We start from the raw sequence: 14849 nt of genomic DNA, 5'->3' as shown, positions 1-14849 counted from the left end.
AATACATTTAAACATTGTCATTAGCAATGCATCTTATAAATTTATCAAAATTTAAGTTTTATAAATAAAACATATAGTAATCACTTCCTAAAATACAATTTTTTTTAAAATATTTTATTGGTTTTTGAACCTTTTATTATATAAGTTGTCATCACACAAAGTCCAGGGTTTAATTTCAAAATAAGTAACTTTACGTTTTTGTTTTTGATACGCTAATAACTGGTATTTTGCAACAAATACTAAATATTTGGCTGAGGGTCGATTGAATGTGCATTAGTAAATTACAAAATTTTTGTATTAAATCGTTTTGAAAAGGTAAAAGAATACATAAATATTACAGATTCAATCACGTACCACGATTCTTAAACTTTAAATTTTCGATACGTTTTTAATAAACCCTCTTTTTTTAACTGTCCTGACTCATCGAACGTTGAGAATCATGATATCTAATGCCTCTCTGTAAGCCGCTTTTCAGACTAGCCCCTGGATTCTTCTAACTCCAATAGAGTCGGTTATATTTTGAAATCAGGACAGTTCCTTCTGTCAATGGCAAAACTTCCTTTTATCTTACCCCTGAGAATCAGAACTACATAAGTAATTGTCCGCCACGTGTCACATAACCTATATAACCACCTTTCAGCGTTTTACTTTAATTAAAAATTCATTAATTGTATTGTGAAGTTGTTTCTCACTGTCGTTCATGGAATTTAAGTATCCTTCTTAATTCAAATGTAAAAACAAACACTTATATAATACGACTTTTGAGTTTATTAGTTAATGTAAACATGACTTGTTTAAAAAACTACAAATGCATTTATCAGGTGATAATATAAAGTAGTCGTGTTTACATTAATAAAGTCCAATATGAACTTAAACAAATGATTTATTTATTCATTTCAATAATCACGTTTTTGCACAATTATGCTTAATCGATAAAAAAATTACATTTTTCTTAACATTAACATTTTTGTCAAAATTCTGAAAATGCCCTTATTCATAATTTTTGCACTCTCCGTGAACTCATTTTAATTATAAATAGTGGAAACAGGGAAAAACTTTGCTCTTGTTTTATTATTCACTAATTTTATTATTAGTCACAGAGGGATTAAGTTTTTTGTTGACAGAAACAGTAAAAAGAACAAATACTGGATGTGAAATAATAATTTTCATGCGTATAAAAAAGTTTTACCAAGCGCACGTCAGAATAATCTTTATTAAGTTTATAAAACATTGTGTAAACCCAACGGAATTTATATATTTAATATTGTAAAATAACATGATTTACAGTTATTTTACCAAATTTCATCTGTCGTTTCACTACATTTTATTATTTCCTATCAATTGATACCTCTTGGAGTTTTTTTCTATTTATTTTTTCAGTTTCATACATTTAACAGTTATAATTTTATTAGTATTTTTTTGTAAATTTTGAATTTTTTTCAAATATTACTTCGTACTTTTATATCATTTTCGTACATAAATCATCTCCAGACATTTTATCGACTCAATATGCTGTATTTTATAAAAAAAAAAAACAAGTATATACCTCAGAATGAATATATACTTTATCTTAATAGGATTTTCCCAATGACAGTGTCCAATATGTTTGATTATAATTTTAATTTCATTTTATTTAATGGCATTAGACTCACTGTTGCAAATAAAATATGTTGCTTTTTTTTCATAAAGGCCGATTATTTTTAATGAACTTATCGTTAATTTGGTAAATAAAACCAATATCATTATATGCTATTTTGTAACTTGTGTATTTATTCACTCAACGTTATTACCAAACATCAACCACACGGTGTTTGATCATGATATTAAATGCATCGAAACACGTGTCGCGATAGACTAGTGTAGTAAGTAATATTTACCAATTTAATTTTATTTAACAAATTCATGAAAACACGGTAAAATATTAACACAAAAAGACTGCCGAATAAATAAATAAAATTCATATAAAGTTTTTTATTAATTTTTTTGCACATCAAATATTTCTCACTTCTTGTTGGGATCGAATGAAATTCAAACTGTTACATAAAAAATGAAACTCAAGAATATTTCATAATTCATCATCCACCTTCATATTTCAAAACTGTGTTCATTTATTATGCATTTATGACGTTTAAAATTTTCATTTTATTTACGTTTGCATTTAAAAATAAACATTTACTCTTATTCTTAAGTATTTTAAATTCTTAAAAAGGGGATACCCTTTTCAGGAGATAATCAACATAACTAATTAACATATTTTTTTTTAAATAATTTTGAATGTGAAGTTTACTGTTAGGCTTTGTAAATTAAATCAAATAATATGGAATATTATCAAACAATAAGTAAAAAAAAGCTTTATGATAATTATTTATTATTTTACTCCGTAAGGTGAGAAATATTTCAAAACGGATGTATTTGGCTTTTCCCAAGCATACATTATTAATTTGGTCTTAAAATTCTACCCGTACGCTCATAAAAAAACAACTCCAGAATTTCACTATGAACCTTTCCAAAACTTTGAACGTAAACACATCAAATAAAAGCTTACCACGTAAATCGAAAATGGCAGGACAGCTGTCACTGAGGAAAATCCCTGGACAAATCCAAAACTTATTCCATTTTCTTTTTTCCATGTAAATAATTTGACGGTGTGTGGGCGTTGCATGAATCCCGTCAATATTTTTTTTTAAATATTCTAATACCCTTGTTGCTTGTAAATATGGTACAAACTAATGTAGTTATATATAAAAAATAACAACAAAAAACAGGTAATTGAATCACATTTTTTTTTGCAAGTAAGGTTACATTACGTTAATATTGTTGGTTTAATTGTACATAGATGGATACAATATATTTGATTTCCGAATATTTATATTTTTTATTGGTTGTTTGATCACAGTTCACTACACCACATCATACATTCAACTGTTTTTCACGTTAGATCATTTGGTTGGCACGCCAAGGTGTTTAGGAGTGAGCTTTTGAGGTGAAGAACATGTTACAGATGCAGATTTCTGCTGCGGAATGGAAACTCCGGACGCAGCCGGTCCTGACCAAGCCTATGACGTCATGAGTGGAAGGCCCCGAACCCACAACCGCGGTCCGCCCCTGATAATATATTAAATGTTCCTCTGTTTTCTTTTCCTATTTCTTCTATTTATTTCTGTCTTCTTGGTGTCTTTACTAGTTTTCTTCTTCTTCTTCTCTTATATATGTATTTGTGATTGTTATTTTTAGTGTTTTCTACGGGATATGTTTGTGTTTGCTTAGGATGTGTGTTTAGTTTACACGGTGGACCATTCAACCAGCATTTTACATTAGTGGAAATTAATATATATCAACAAAAAAGAAATATCTTTTCATATGTTTTTTTTAAGTAAAGAATTTCTTGTACAATAAAAATGCATAAAATATTTCAGATATTATAATACCATATAGTACGAGCATATATAATCAAAATAGAACATTTAGTCTATCTTTACAACGTAACGAGTTACAATAAATAAATCATCAGAGAACATGAAGCCTTTTTTAAATATTTTTTATTCAAATATTTATGACTATATTGATATGGAACCAGAAATATATTTTTAGTTTTTCATAAAATGACTGATTTTTTATATAAAAAAGATTAGAAACTGGTAAAAATGAACGTTCAAAGTATGGGTTTGATACCCGACTAATTAAAAATAATACAATATTTTTTAAACGTAATTTTACAAATTACCTTAAATTGCATTGATGTCGATCCCTAGTTTTAGTTGCAGGTAGTGGAAGAAAAAAATGATTTCTCAAAAGTTACTAAATAGTTTGAGCATGTTTCAGTTAAGAAACAGGAAACTGAAAAAATATTTATTAAATTACACGTATAGTATAATCAGTTATATTTTTCTTATTATAAAGAATTACATATAAAAATCATGTGATTTATTTTTGAATGTAGATAAAAATAACTTATTTACGGTAAGTATAAATACAACATTTGATCAACAAATAATATTCATGTGTATGTATGACATAAAATTACAAAAAATAAAAATAATATAAATAAACATAATATCATGCGCATTTGCACGTACACGCTTTAAAGTGATATTTTATAATTTCAATGTGAAGATTATGAAAGTAGAAAAACTTATATGAAAAAAGGTAAAAGTACAGTTTAAAAAATGAATGAACGGCATGAATTGCTGGACTGTTAAAAAACTGCAAGCTTTCAAATACGTGACAGTTAAAAGACCAGTGTGTGTTTGACAGGCCTATTTTCTGCCTCCACTGATGCGACAGTCAGGCTTGCGACAGATATGACAGTTTGATGTTATCTGCAATGTTCGAGCTGCTGTTACAATGATTTATGTTACATACCACCGTATATATATTTTTTATTGAAGTGCCACGTTAGCATGACATTCTTAAGATTATCCTAGTATTTAATTGATATATGCAGATGTTATTATACTCATGATTGGTATTACCTTAATGATAACATTTAAAATATTTGGATATTGCTTGAATAAGCTAGTAATATGAAATTATAAAACACAGTTTTTGAATGGATTTTCTGTACCTTTTTTGCAGAATTAAGAAAGAAACAAAAACAATTGTTTTAGTATCTGGGTTTTGATAACAATATTAAAATTGATAACTGCGTGTTTTTATTACAAAGCTTCCAATAGCTACCAAAAAAGATTACGACATGCAAAATAAGTCTTACGCATAAATTTGGAATAAATCATTTTTAATGGTTTCTTATTTTATCCAGCAGTTTTAATAATCTGTTTTTAAAACCATTTTTTTCTAAAAATCCAAATGGATAGCTTACAAAAAATATTACAAAATGTTTAAAAAAAGTATTATTCCTGCATTAGTTTCTCTACGATTTTTCGGCGTTCAACCGTTTGTAGTTTACCTTCCGCTTTCTCGTATTTTTTTCGTTGCTATATCATGACTTATCTTTACTTTATTCACATCGTAATGATCAGATTAAATGATATTTAAAAAAAAACAGATTCAATTTAAAATTATCTTTATTGTTTCAAAATATATTATATGTACACAAACTGTAAGATTTCAATTCTGTTACTATCATGTTCATCCATACATAATGGTTTAGCAAAAAATTAACAAAGCCTGTGGTTCAATTTCATTTAAAAACAGTCTAATTTTACAACATCAGAATTCAAAAATAATACAGCATTTGAAATTCTCGTAACGCAATGTTGTATTATAAAAATAACTTAACATCAAGAATCTTTCGCCAATTTAACGTTTTGGCACGATTTTCGTATTTTCTTTAACCTAATTTATATTTACATGACACTTGGAAAAATACCCTTCTTTTTGGATGAATGCCATATAAACAATTTGTAATATATATGCCTATTTTAAAACGAACTTTGGACGATTTGTCAAATAAATTGCGTACAAGTTCGTAAATTAATAAAATCGTTATGAACACTCAAGATTCTTACCAGTTTTATTTCCTTAAATATCAACCTAATGTAATTTTTCACTCCGCTTCCGCCTCCATGGTGTAATGGTAAGCGTGTTTAGCTACCGTGCTGGAGGTCCCAGGTTTGATTCCCAGGGGGGGGTGAGAATAAATATTAGTGATTTTACAATCTAATATTTATTTAATATTACTCTGGACTGGTCCCTGAGGAGCGCAGGAGTGATCACCCTGCCTACATATAATTGACGATCTACATAACATTGCGTCAATACGATGCAGTGCTTTAAGCACCATTGGGTGCGAAAGGGTTAGAAGAAAAATTTTCACTGAAATATCAAATTTAAAAACGTAAATTTGTTTGCTAGAAAATATAAGTTAGCATGTATGTAGGTAGGTGTTCTCAGGTAAGTGTGGCAAAGAATTACATTCCATCCAAAAAAATGTTATGGCAGAAATTGCAATAGTTTAATGTTATAAACATAATTTCTGGAATTGATTTACCAGAATAAGATAACTTTGTTTTGATTTGCATGCACACGATTGTTTGCACGATTTTCGCACGCAAAATGTATGTTCTTGACCCACCTTAATTCTCTAGTCAAAAATATAAGTTAGTATTGTTATCCCTCAACATATGCTCGTATATGTAAGTTTTATTATGCTTAAATAATATCTGGTTCGTTATATATATATATATATATATATATATATATATATATATATATATATATATATATATATATATATATATATATATATATATATATATTTATATATATATATATATATATATATATATATATATATATATATACATATACATATATATATATACATATTTATATATATATATATATATATATATATATATATATATATATATATATATATATATATATATATATATATATATATATATATATATATATATATATATATATATATATATATATATATATATATATATATATATATATATATATATATATATATATATATATATATATATATATATATATATATATATATAAAGCTACCGTTCTGGAGGTCCCGGGTTCGATTCCCAGGGGGGGTTAAATAAATTGAAGTGATTTTTTCACTGTAATATTTATTCAATATTACCCTGGACTGGTACCTGAAGCGGGAGGGCTGATCACCTTTCCTACATGTGTTAACGATCAAGATAACACTGCGTTTATATTATGCAGTGCCTTATGCACCATAGGGTGCGGATAAGGGTTTGAATGAATAATATATATTTGAACCTATCATAATTGCATGGAATTGAACCAAGGAGCCAGCAAAAGAAGGACAAAAGTAGACTGAATGCAGTCATAATGCGATCTCTCATACAAATGTGCGACAAAGAGATGTGTGATAGATGTTCAAATGGGGAAATAACCAAAGATTGCAATAGTGAGATAAGCATAATCTATCAATTTAAGAAAGAAAAAACTAGTTGATGAAACGAATAAAGTTGGAAATAGGAGCAGGTAAAGACCGAAGAAACTCAGGATGTTCATGGTTTTTAAATACTTGAGAATGAAAGTTCTGGAGTCAGAATAATTGTCTATAATGTGGAAAAGGCGAAGATTGTTTACAAAGTCAGAGTGGTGTGGCGTTCTATTATTTTCACCCACCCCTGCTAGGAAGCGGCATGATGATTAGTTAGTTAGTTAGGTTATTTGTGTTTTTGATATAATATTTTAAAACATATTATTTCACTTATTGCATGTGGAATGTGTATAAAACTTGTTACGATGTGCATTTATTAATATACAGGCATGATTTGAAAATAACATGCTCTTATTTATAGTAAAATGTTTAAAGAAAACAATACCACACGCTTTCAATTTTATTAGTAATAAGTGATTTTCATGTTGGACGAAGTAAAATAATTTTAATTCTAACGGGATAATGCTTTTTTCGATCTCACAAATTATATCTTTACGTGTGATTTTATAGACGAACCATCTAATTTATTTTGTAACTTTCTTATGTTATTTTGTATGTATTGTTTCAGGAATACTGACTGTGAACGTGAGTGTCCTACTGTTGAGTTTAGCTTCACCTGATGAATCTAGTTTGGTGAGAATATTTTGATTTACCATACTTTTATTATAAAAAATTAATTGTCAATAGCTTAAGTAACAAATGATGTTTCATTTCATTTATTATTATTTTTTCCGCCTCCGTAGTGTAATGGTCAGCACGCTCGGCTACCGTTCTGGAGGTTCCGGGTTCGATTCCCAAGGGGGGTAAATTAAATATTAGTGATTTTTTCACTGTAATATTTATTCAAAATTACCATGGACTGGTACCTGAAGCGGAGGGCTGATCACCTTTCCTTCATGTATAAACGATCAAGATAACACTGCGTTTATATGACAGTGCCCTATGCACTATTTGGGTGCGAATAAGGGTTTATATTATTAGAATCACTCCCAAAATTATATCCGGTAAAATTTCTGTAGAGGTTGGAAACAAAAAATAAACAAATGTAATACACAAAAAATTAACCAGAAAAAAATATTTATACAGAAAACTATTGCAGTCGCGCTTTTATTCTAATTCGAGAGCTTTAAATAAGCTATAGCTTTCTATTTTCGTTTCTACATATTTACTTTTTTTTTCATCATCCATAATTTCGTTTATACATGACATTTTCATTGTTTTTATCTTGGATGCAAAAAGTATGTCTTGATAAAATATATTTTAAAATTATTACACAAATAGACCACATGTCAAAACAATATTAAGCAACGTGCATTATATTGAATAATAATAACAATAATATTCGTCTAATCACAAAAATTAGAAAACAGTTGCATATTTAAAAAATAGTCTTTTGTACTAATAAATAGCACGTTATTGTTTTCTTTTGTAATGAAACAGCTGGTAGAACAATAGTTTAAAACTTCAATAGGTTATAACGGCTAATAATGTTTTTCTGGTACATAAATAGACTTGACGGATATTTCAGCGTCGTACCGATCCATTTCAGGAACTAATGAAATCAGTCGTTGAAATAGTATCAGAGCAAATGAACAGTAAGCCAAATCTCCAAGCTTATTTTGGATTTGAGTACGAAATGCTTTTAGGGCATAATCAGATTTCATTAGTACTGGCGCCAGCCCTCTATGCTTCTTAAAGGCGTTATAGGTACTTGTACGTACCTTGAAGAAAAAAAACATATGCTGAAAATATTGAACCAGGGAATAAATTTTAGTACAGTGAAAAGATAACATACTAACTTACGAAGTGAAGATAGCTTTTTATCAGAAATTTATTAGGATGTCACTTTTCAAAGGTGTCTCAACTTGATGTGATTCGTGTATAGTTCTTGCCAAAAAAGGAGTGTCTAAAAAAATTAAATGCTATTTCAGGCTGTCTTTTAAAAAAATGTATGTGAAATTATTTGGAATGAATCTCACCTTTATTCAGACGGAAAAAGTTTAATAAATACTTCACCAATTCCTTAATTGATGGGGCTACAATTACTCATACTTACGGGTAATAATAAATTAATTGTAAATGAAAAAATCACATTAATTTCTTTTCATCCCCCTCGGAAACGAATCCAAGATCTTTAGTGCAGTGTCCAAACACGCTGACCATTATATATGACCATTAAAACATACATATATGCCTCTACCTATAAACCTAGTACATGTTTATTAGATCAACTCTGATGACGTTAGGAATATCCTCCATTACGTTGCATAACCGCACATGAATTGGCACATGAATTGTCATAACTGTTTGACGTTAATTTCATTGCGTCTGCGGTGCGTTTGAATAAATAAATAGACGTGTGCTTCGGTACTTACTCTAGAACGTTTAAAATGTGATCACAAAAAGTTGTTGTTATGTTCAATAAGCTTTATACGGAACTGAAAGGGGATGTTCGGACTGACGGAAGATGTCAGGAATTAAATGGATGTTCACATTTCTGAGTATATGGCATTGGGTATGTTTAAATGTACAGTAAATGGCAAAATTGATAGGCGATTTCACACGAAACTATCACCAATGCAATTTGGGAAAAATATTTAATATATGTTGAAATAATATTTTTCAGAAAAATTTACTGAAATTTTAAGGAATAAACTAAAAGAAAAGAATGGTATTATAAAGATAGGCGCTGATGTATAGGTCCTTAGGATTAAAAAAAACGGTTTGGCGTTGTGGCTAGATTGTACCTGCAACCGCTTAGATATTATAAGGCATTTGAAAATGATGTTTTTTGAAAAATTGCATCGTTTTTGATCTGAAAAAACATATTGAATTAAATGTTTTTGATTTTTAGTTACATCCGAAAAATTTGTTTTAAAATGTAGTAATACCAAAATTTTATATTTTTATTTAAAAACAAATAAAAGGAATTATAAAATTTTCACTAAACGTATACAAACCAACCTTAACATGCCCATTTTTTCAATGAACTTTTTATGCACCTCTACATTTCAAATGTTATAAATTAAAGTGCTTAGAAGTATTCCTATTCAAGAGAATATTAAAAATAAATATAAATAATTGGGAACCTACCTTCTCATTTATTTCTAAATTACAAGCATTATCCTTTTTATTTAATATTTATTGAAGAAAAAATCAAAAATACATCAGCACCCTCCATACTTACCTCTGAAGGATATCGTATTTTTATGTTCATGTTATTTTGTCAGTCACTGTAAAATGTCAATCAAGGGAATCGGGGGATTTTCCGTTTCAAACAAATTGAACGCAAATAATTGAGAACGCTCTCAATTTGATTCCAAATAGAGGGGCTGTTTTTTGTCCCCTCTGGGATAGACAACTGCTACCCTTGATGTTGACATCGGTATTTGGTAATGCTTAAACTAAGTATTAGGGGAGGTTTATCCATTATTTTATTGTTTTTCGTTAACGTGAAAACAGAGTTTTTCAAATGAAATATACGATTTTTTCATCAATTTTTTCACCGGTCACTTTAAGCAGTCAAAATCAAACCATTTTCTATTTTCAATTCAACTTGGTAAATTTAACAATTTATAATTTTTCTCTAGATCTTCTACTGTACCATGTATTTTGATATTGATATTGAGTGCATTGAAAGACATCATCACAATATTTTTTTAAACGTAATAATATAATACCAAGTTTTTTTTCTGGCTAGCTTTTAAAAATACTGTCATTGGATTACTGTAAGTATTTGGGATATTTTTTCTAACAAAAAATGAATAATACGATAGAGTACTTTACAAAACAGTTTCGTAAACTTTTAACTTAAAATTAATAATGCGAGTGAGTATTTAACAAAATAATTTTGTGAACTTTTAACTACTTCGAGAATCCAGGTACCTTAGACTACCCAGTTTCAAAACCTATCGGGGTACGATATTTTTTCCTGTGACATGATATATTTCATTTATATTTTAACGTATCGAAAACGTATAAAATGTTTATTTTTAGTCTACGAAATAACAATGAAAAATTAAATGAGAATACTTAATAAAAATCGATATACTTTCATCCACAATTTTTACAAAGCACGTTACCTTGATATTTGTAACCTCGTATATAGAAGTAAATTATAAATCATACACCCTTCAGTAGAATGAGGTCAAGTATATTTTTATACCGGAAGTAGGTGTAACATTTCGTTTCCCAATCATTCTATAAAAAAGAATTATATGATACATAATTCAGCATTAACCCTTCGGAATAATCAATACGACATACAGAAAATTACGACAACCGTATAATTTCCTCAATTCCATGTTTTACAATGTGATATTTTTGTATGACATAATGAGATATTTACGGAGGCCTTTTTCCACATTTTTCTGATACATTTATACAAAATGAAACAAATTTTTATGCATTTATGTATTTTTGTATTAGTACTTAGTATTTTAGGTATTCATTGTATTCTTCAGATAAAACACATTTGACTACCATGTATGAGGCTTAGGATTAGACTCCAGAGATGTATAAATAAAAACACTCTAATATTTAAATAAAACGTACCACATACTAAGAGTGAATAAGCATACGAGTACCAAATAAATGTTTAGTTTTTAAATATTTTAATGAATACGAAAATTTATTAAATGTTTGAAATTGTATTCAATAATATTTTAAACTATTCGATCTTTCATGTTAATAAAAAAATGTAAATTTTAAAAGAAATTACTTAGAAAAATATTTCTATAGAATCACCTAGATCATAAACAAAATTTGTTTTACATTTTAACATCTCAACATAGATGAAGAAGAATATGGAAGTCTGGGTATTTACAGGGCATATAACCTGTCATAGACGGTTAAGTAATCACTTTAAACATTTTTTTTAAAGAGTAATATTTGTGTTTTTATTCTTTAAACGAAAATTTCAATTTCATACTATTTCTGTGAGCCTAAGCGGCTCATTATTAGAAATAGGTATCAAATTGTGGTAGAGTGGATTCGAACCGAGAAATTTCGACTTTAGAGTCCGCGACACTAACCACGGGACCACAACCCGACACAACATTCACCATTTTAATCATGATTGATAACCACACTACTTAAATTTGTAGAAACTCATACATCATTGATAATTAATCATTTAACCAGCTTTTGACAGGTCATAAGCCCTCTGAACCAGACATCCATATTCTTCTTCTATGTTGAGATGTCAACATGTAAAAATACTCCTAAGATGTAGACAACCCAGATTTGTGGACAAGGATTTGGACACACTCTAAATGTTGTGAACATTTTTATTTTGTCATCATACACATTATAACGAATACAATATTGTACCTTCTCGTGTATATTAGTATTTCTCGTATCGAGGACACATTATTATCATCTGTTCAATTTTATTTAATTCATTTTAATAAACTATGTAAGTATACATATATGGTTGAAAAAATGTTTTTTACCATAATGTAATATTTTTATCTTTGTATTTTTATGTGTACATATATTATTTTTTATTTGAATTTATTCGCGACTTATTTTTAATCGAGAATATTTTTAATGCTTATGCTCTTATGTCTGGACTGGGTGTAAAAGCTTTCGCTAAGTAAAGGCGAATAATATTGAAATTACTTCACTTCACAAGATGATTTGAAATTCAATTAAGCCTCGAAAAGCTGTGTCGAGCTTTTGTCCCTTATCTAAATCAAGTGTTATTAAATTAATATCTTCCTCAAGATTTACATTTGCAAAGTTGAAATGGCATAACTTAAATTCGCTGTTGACTTTTTGGTAATTTATGCATCTGAACTCTGTAGTATTAATAAGTTAATCATAACTAAGATACTTCACATTCTTATTATATTTATGAAAAATGCTGCAAAGCAAATAGAAATATCTCGAAAGTATGAGGTTTCTATTATATCGTAGTCGTATAGGAGAAAGTGACCAACTAACAAAACGTAAAATATTCAGGAGGGCCATTTAAGTCACTTTTGCTTGGCAAGAAAATAAACATCAATGCAGTTAGTCATTTTTGACAAGTCAATATATTATACTTTCAAGTTTAAAATCACTTTGGGATTTTTTCAGGGCAATATTAAGCTTGTAAGATATCAAATAGTCAATGATCACGTTTTTGAAAAAAATGCACTTGGTCACTTTCTTCTGTATGACAACGATATATTCACCAAATGCTATCTGATTTTTTTTTATAAATTCACATAAAATTTTTGAGAATTACATAGAATCGTGGAAATTGATAATTATTTTTTTATTCATCTTTAAGTTAAGTTTGATTAAAATTTTTTTAACAAATAAAAAAATAATGGTTTTAAAAATATTAATTTATCACAGGAAATAATAAATGCTTTTGATTAGAAATAAAGTCCTGATCCCTTGATTGGTTTTAGAAGAGAAAAATATTAACAATAGTAAAAAAAAAGACACATATAATTTTTCAATTGAATGCAGCGACCCCCAACTTTAAAGAAAATCATCTACGATTTTTCAACCATTTAGGAAAAATAAAATTTTTAACTAGCCAAATTTTTCAAAATATTGAAAACCAACAAAAAAACTTATTCTTCATTGCTTTTCTTGTTCGAAAAATCAATCTCACTCCGAAATTTCGGTATATTTCAATCTTGCCTAGAATCATAAAAACGCCCCTAAAATACTTTTATCTCTTAATAGCCTCCCAAGAGACTTCAATCGCCCACAGGGAGTCGATATATCCTACAATGGAGATTGATCTAACGTCAATTTTCGACGAAAAAATACTCCCTGTTTATTAATTTTACCCATGAAACAACAAAATATTTAATTATCATCCAGGATTGGGATCTCACATACAAATAAATGAGCTTTAGCATAGTAAAAAAGCTTCTTCATCTCACCTATAGATGTCTTTAGTGAAAATTGTGCTGATTCAAGTACAATGTTTCGAAATTGGATTAATAATATAGAACTTCAGAGAATTTGAGTAATGTGGTTGTCAATCATGGGTAGAATTTATTAATGTTATACGTGTGTAAAGTGATCTCTTAAACTAGCCTATGACGGTCGTAAGTCCCATAAATGCCCAGACTTCCAAATTCTTCTTCATCTAAGTTGAGATGTCAAAAAGTAATATGAAAAATAATTTCACGTATTTTTAATTTCAGAAATACGAAGTTGAGTTCCTTCTTCAGCAACAATGGTTCGACCCACGTCTGCGTTACTCCAATCAGTCGCAGTACGAGTTCCTGAACGCCATCCATCACCACGAGGACATATGGCTCCCGGATACTTATTTCATCATGCACGGAGACTTCAAGGACCCCATCATACCGATGCACTTCGCCCTCAGGATATACAGGAACGGAACCATCAACTACCTCATGAGGAGGCACCTCATACTCTCCTGCCAGGGGAGACTCAACATCTTCCCGTTTGATGATCCGCTCTGCTCATTTGCTTTGGAAAGCAGTAAGTCTTCTTCATTTTCTTCCTGGCTCCATCTCAACATATCGTCTTTGTAGACTTTTAGGGTCAGCTCTCCTCGGCCTCGGGTCCATGAATCATATACAATGTCACATAGGTCATGCCTTCGAATCATTTTATTTTTCTTGAACATCCATGATTTTTTTTGGTCTTCCTCTAAATGCCCTTCGAGGAAGATCCATGGCGATCGCCTGGTTTACAATATGATCAGGTTTTCTACGTCATTTGTGCACATAGCATCTCAATTGCCTTTCCTCTACCTTACTATTGATGACGGTTACGCCCAGGCTTCCACGAATGCGTGAACTCTTTATTTATTTGTCTCTAAAGGACACTCTAGTTGACCATCTTTATATTTGCATTTCGATAGTTTGTAATAGAAAAGAGTAGGTGTTACACATTTGGAAAACAAGTTAAGTTTTGATAGAATTACCGTCATTATAATGTCATCGATCCTTCCAAATTAAGAAAA

General features: G+C 29.1%; 1 protein-coding gene across 7 annotated transcripts in view; it reads left to right on the top strand.

The window, feature by feature from the left end:
- pHCl-1 (pH-sensitive chloride channel 1) overlaps nucleotides 1–14849 on the top strand; it is a 220448-nt gene that overhangs the window by 183456 nt on the left and 22143 nt on the right. For 4 of the 7 annotated variants that reach the window (XM_088268339.1, XM_088268305.1, XM_088268312.1 and 1 more), the window contains exons 6-8: nucleotides 3002–3097; nucleotides 7473–7537; nucleotides 14059–14362. In XM_088268339.1, coding sequence (XP_088124465.1) covers nucleotides 3002–3097; nucleotides 7473–7537; nucleotides 14059–14362 — 465 coding nt within the window. The remainder of the gene's footprint in view (nucleotides 1–3001; nucleotides 3098–7472; nucleotides 7538–14058; nucleotides 14363–14849) is intronic. The other 3 variants (XM_088268320.1, XM_088268344.1, XM_088268329.1) reach the window with 1 other exon arrangement.

Source organism: Brachycentrus maculatus, unplaced genomic scaffold (assembly GCF_059751285.1).
Source record: "Brachycentrus maculatus isolate JH-2025_06_01 unplaced genomic scaffold, ASM5975128v1 h1tg000023l, whole genome shotgun sequence".
NCBI classification, from domain to species: Eukaryota; Metazoa; Arthropoda; class Insecta; order Trichoptera; family Brachycentridae; genus Brachycentrus; species Brachycentrus maculatus.
Note: the sequence above shows the minus strand (reverse complement) of the source record. Positions and strands in the feature narration are given on the sequence as shown.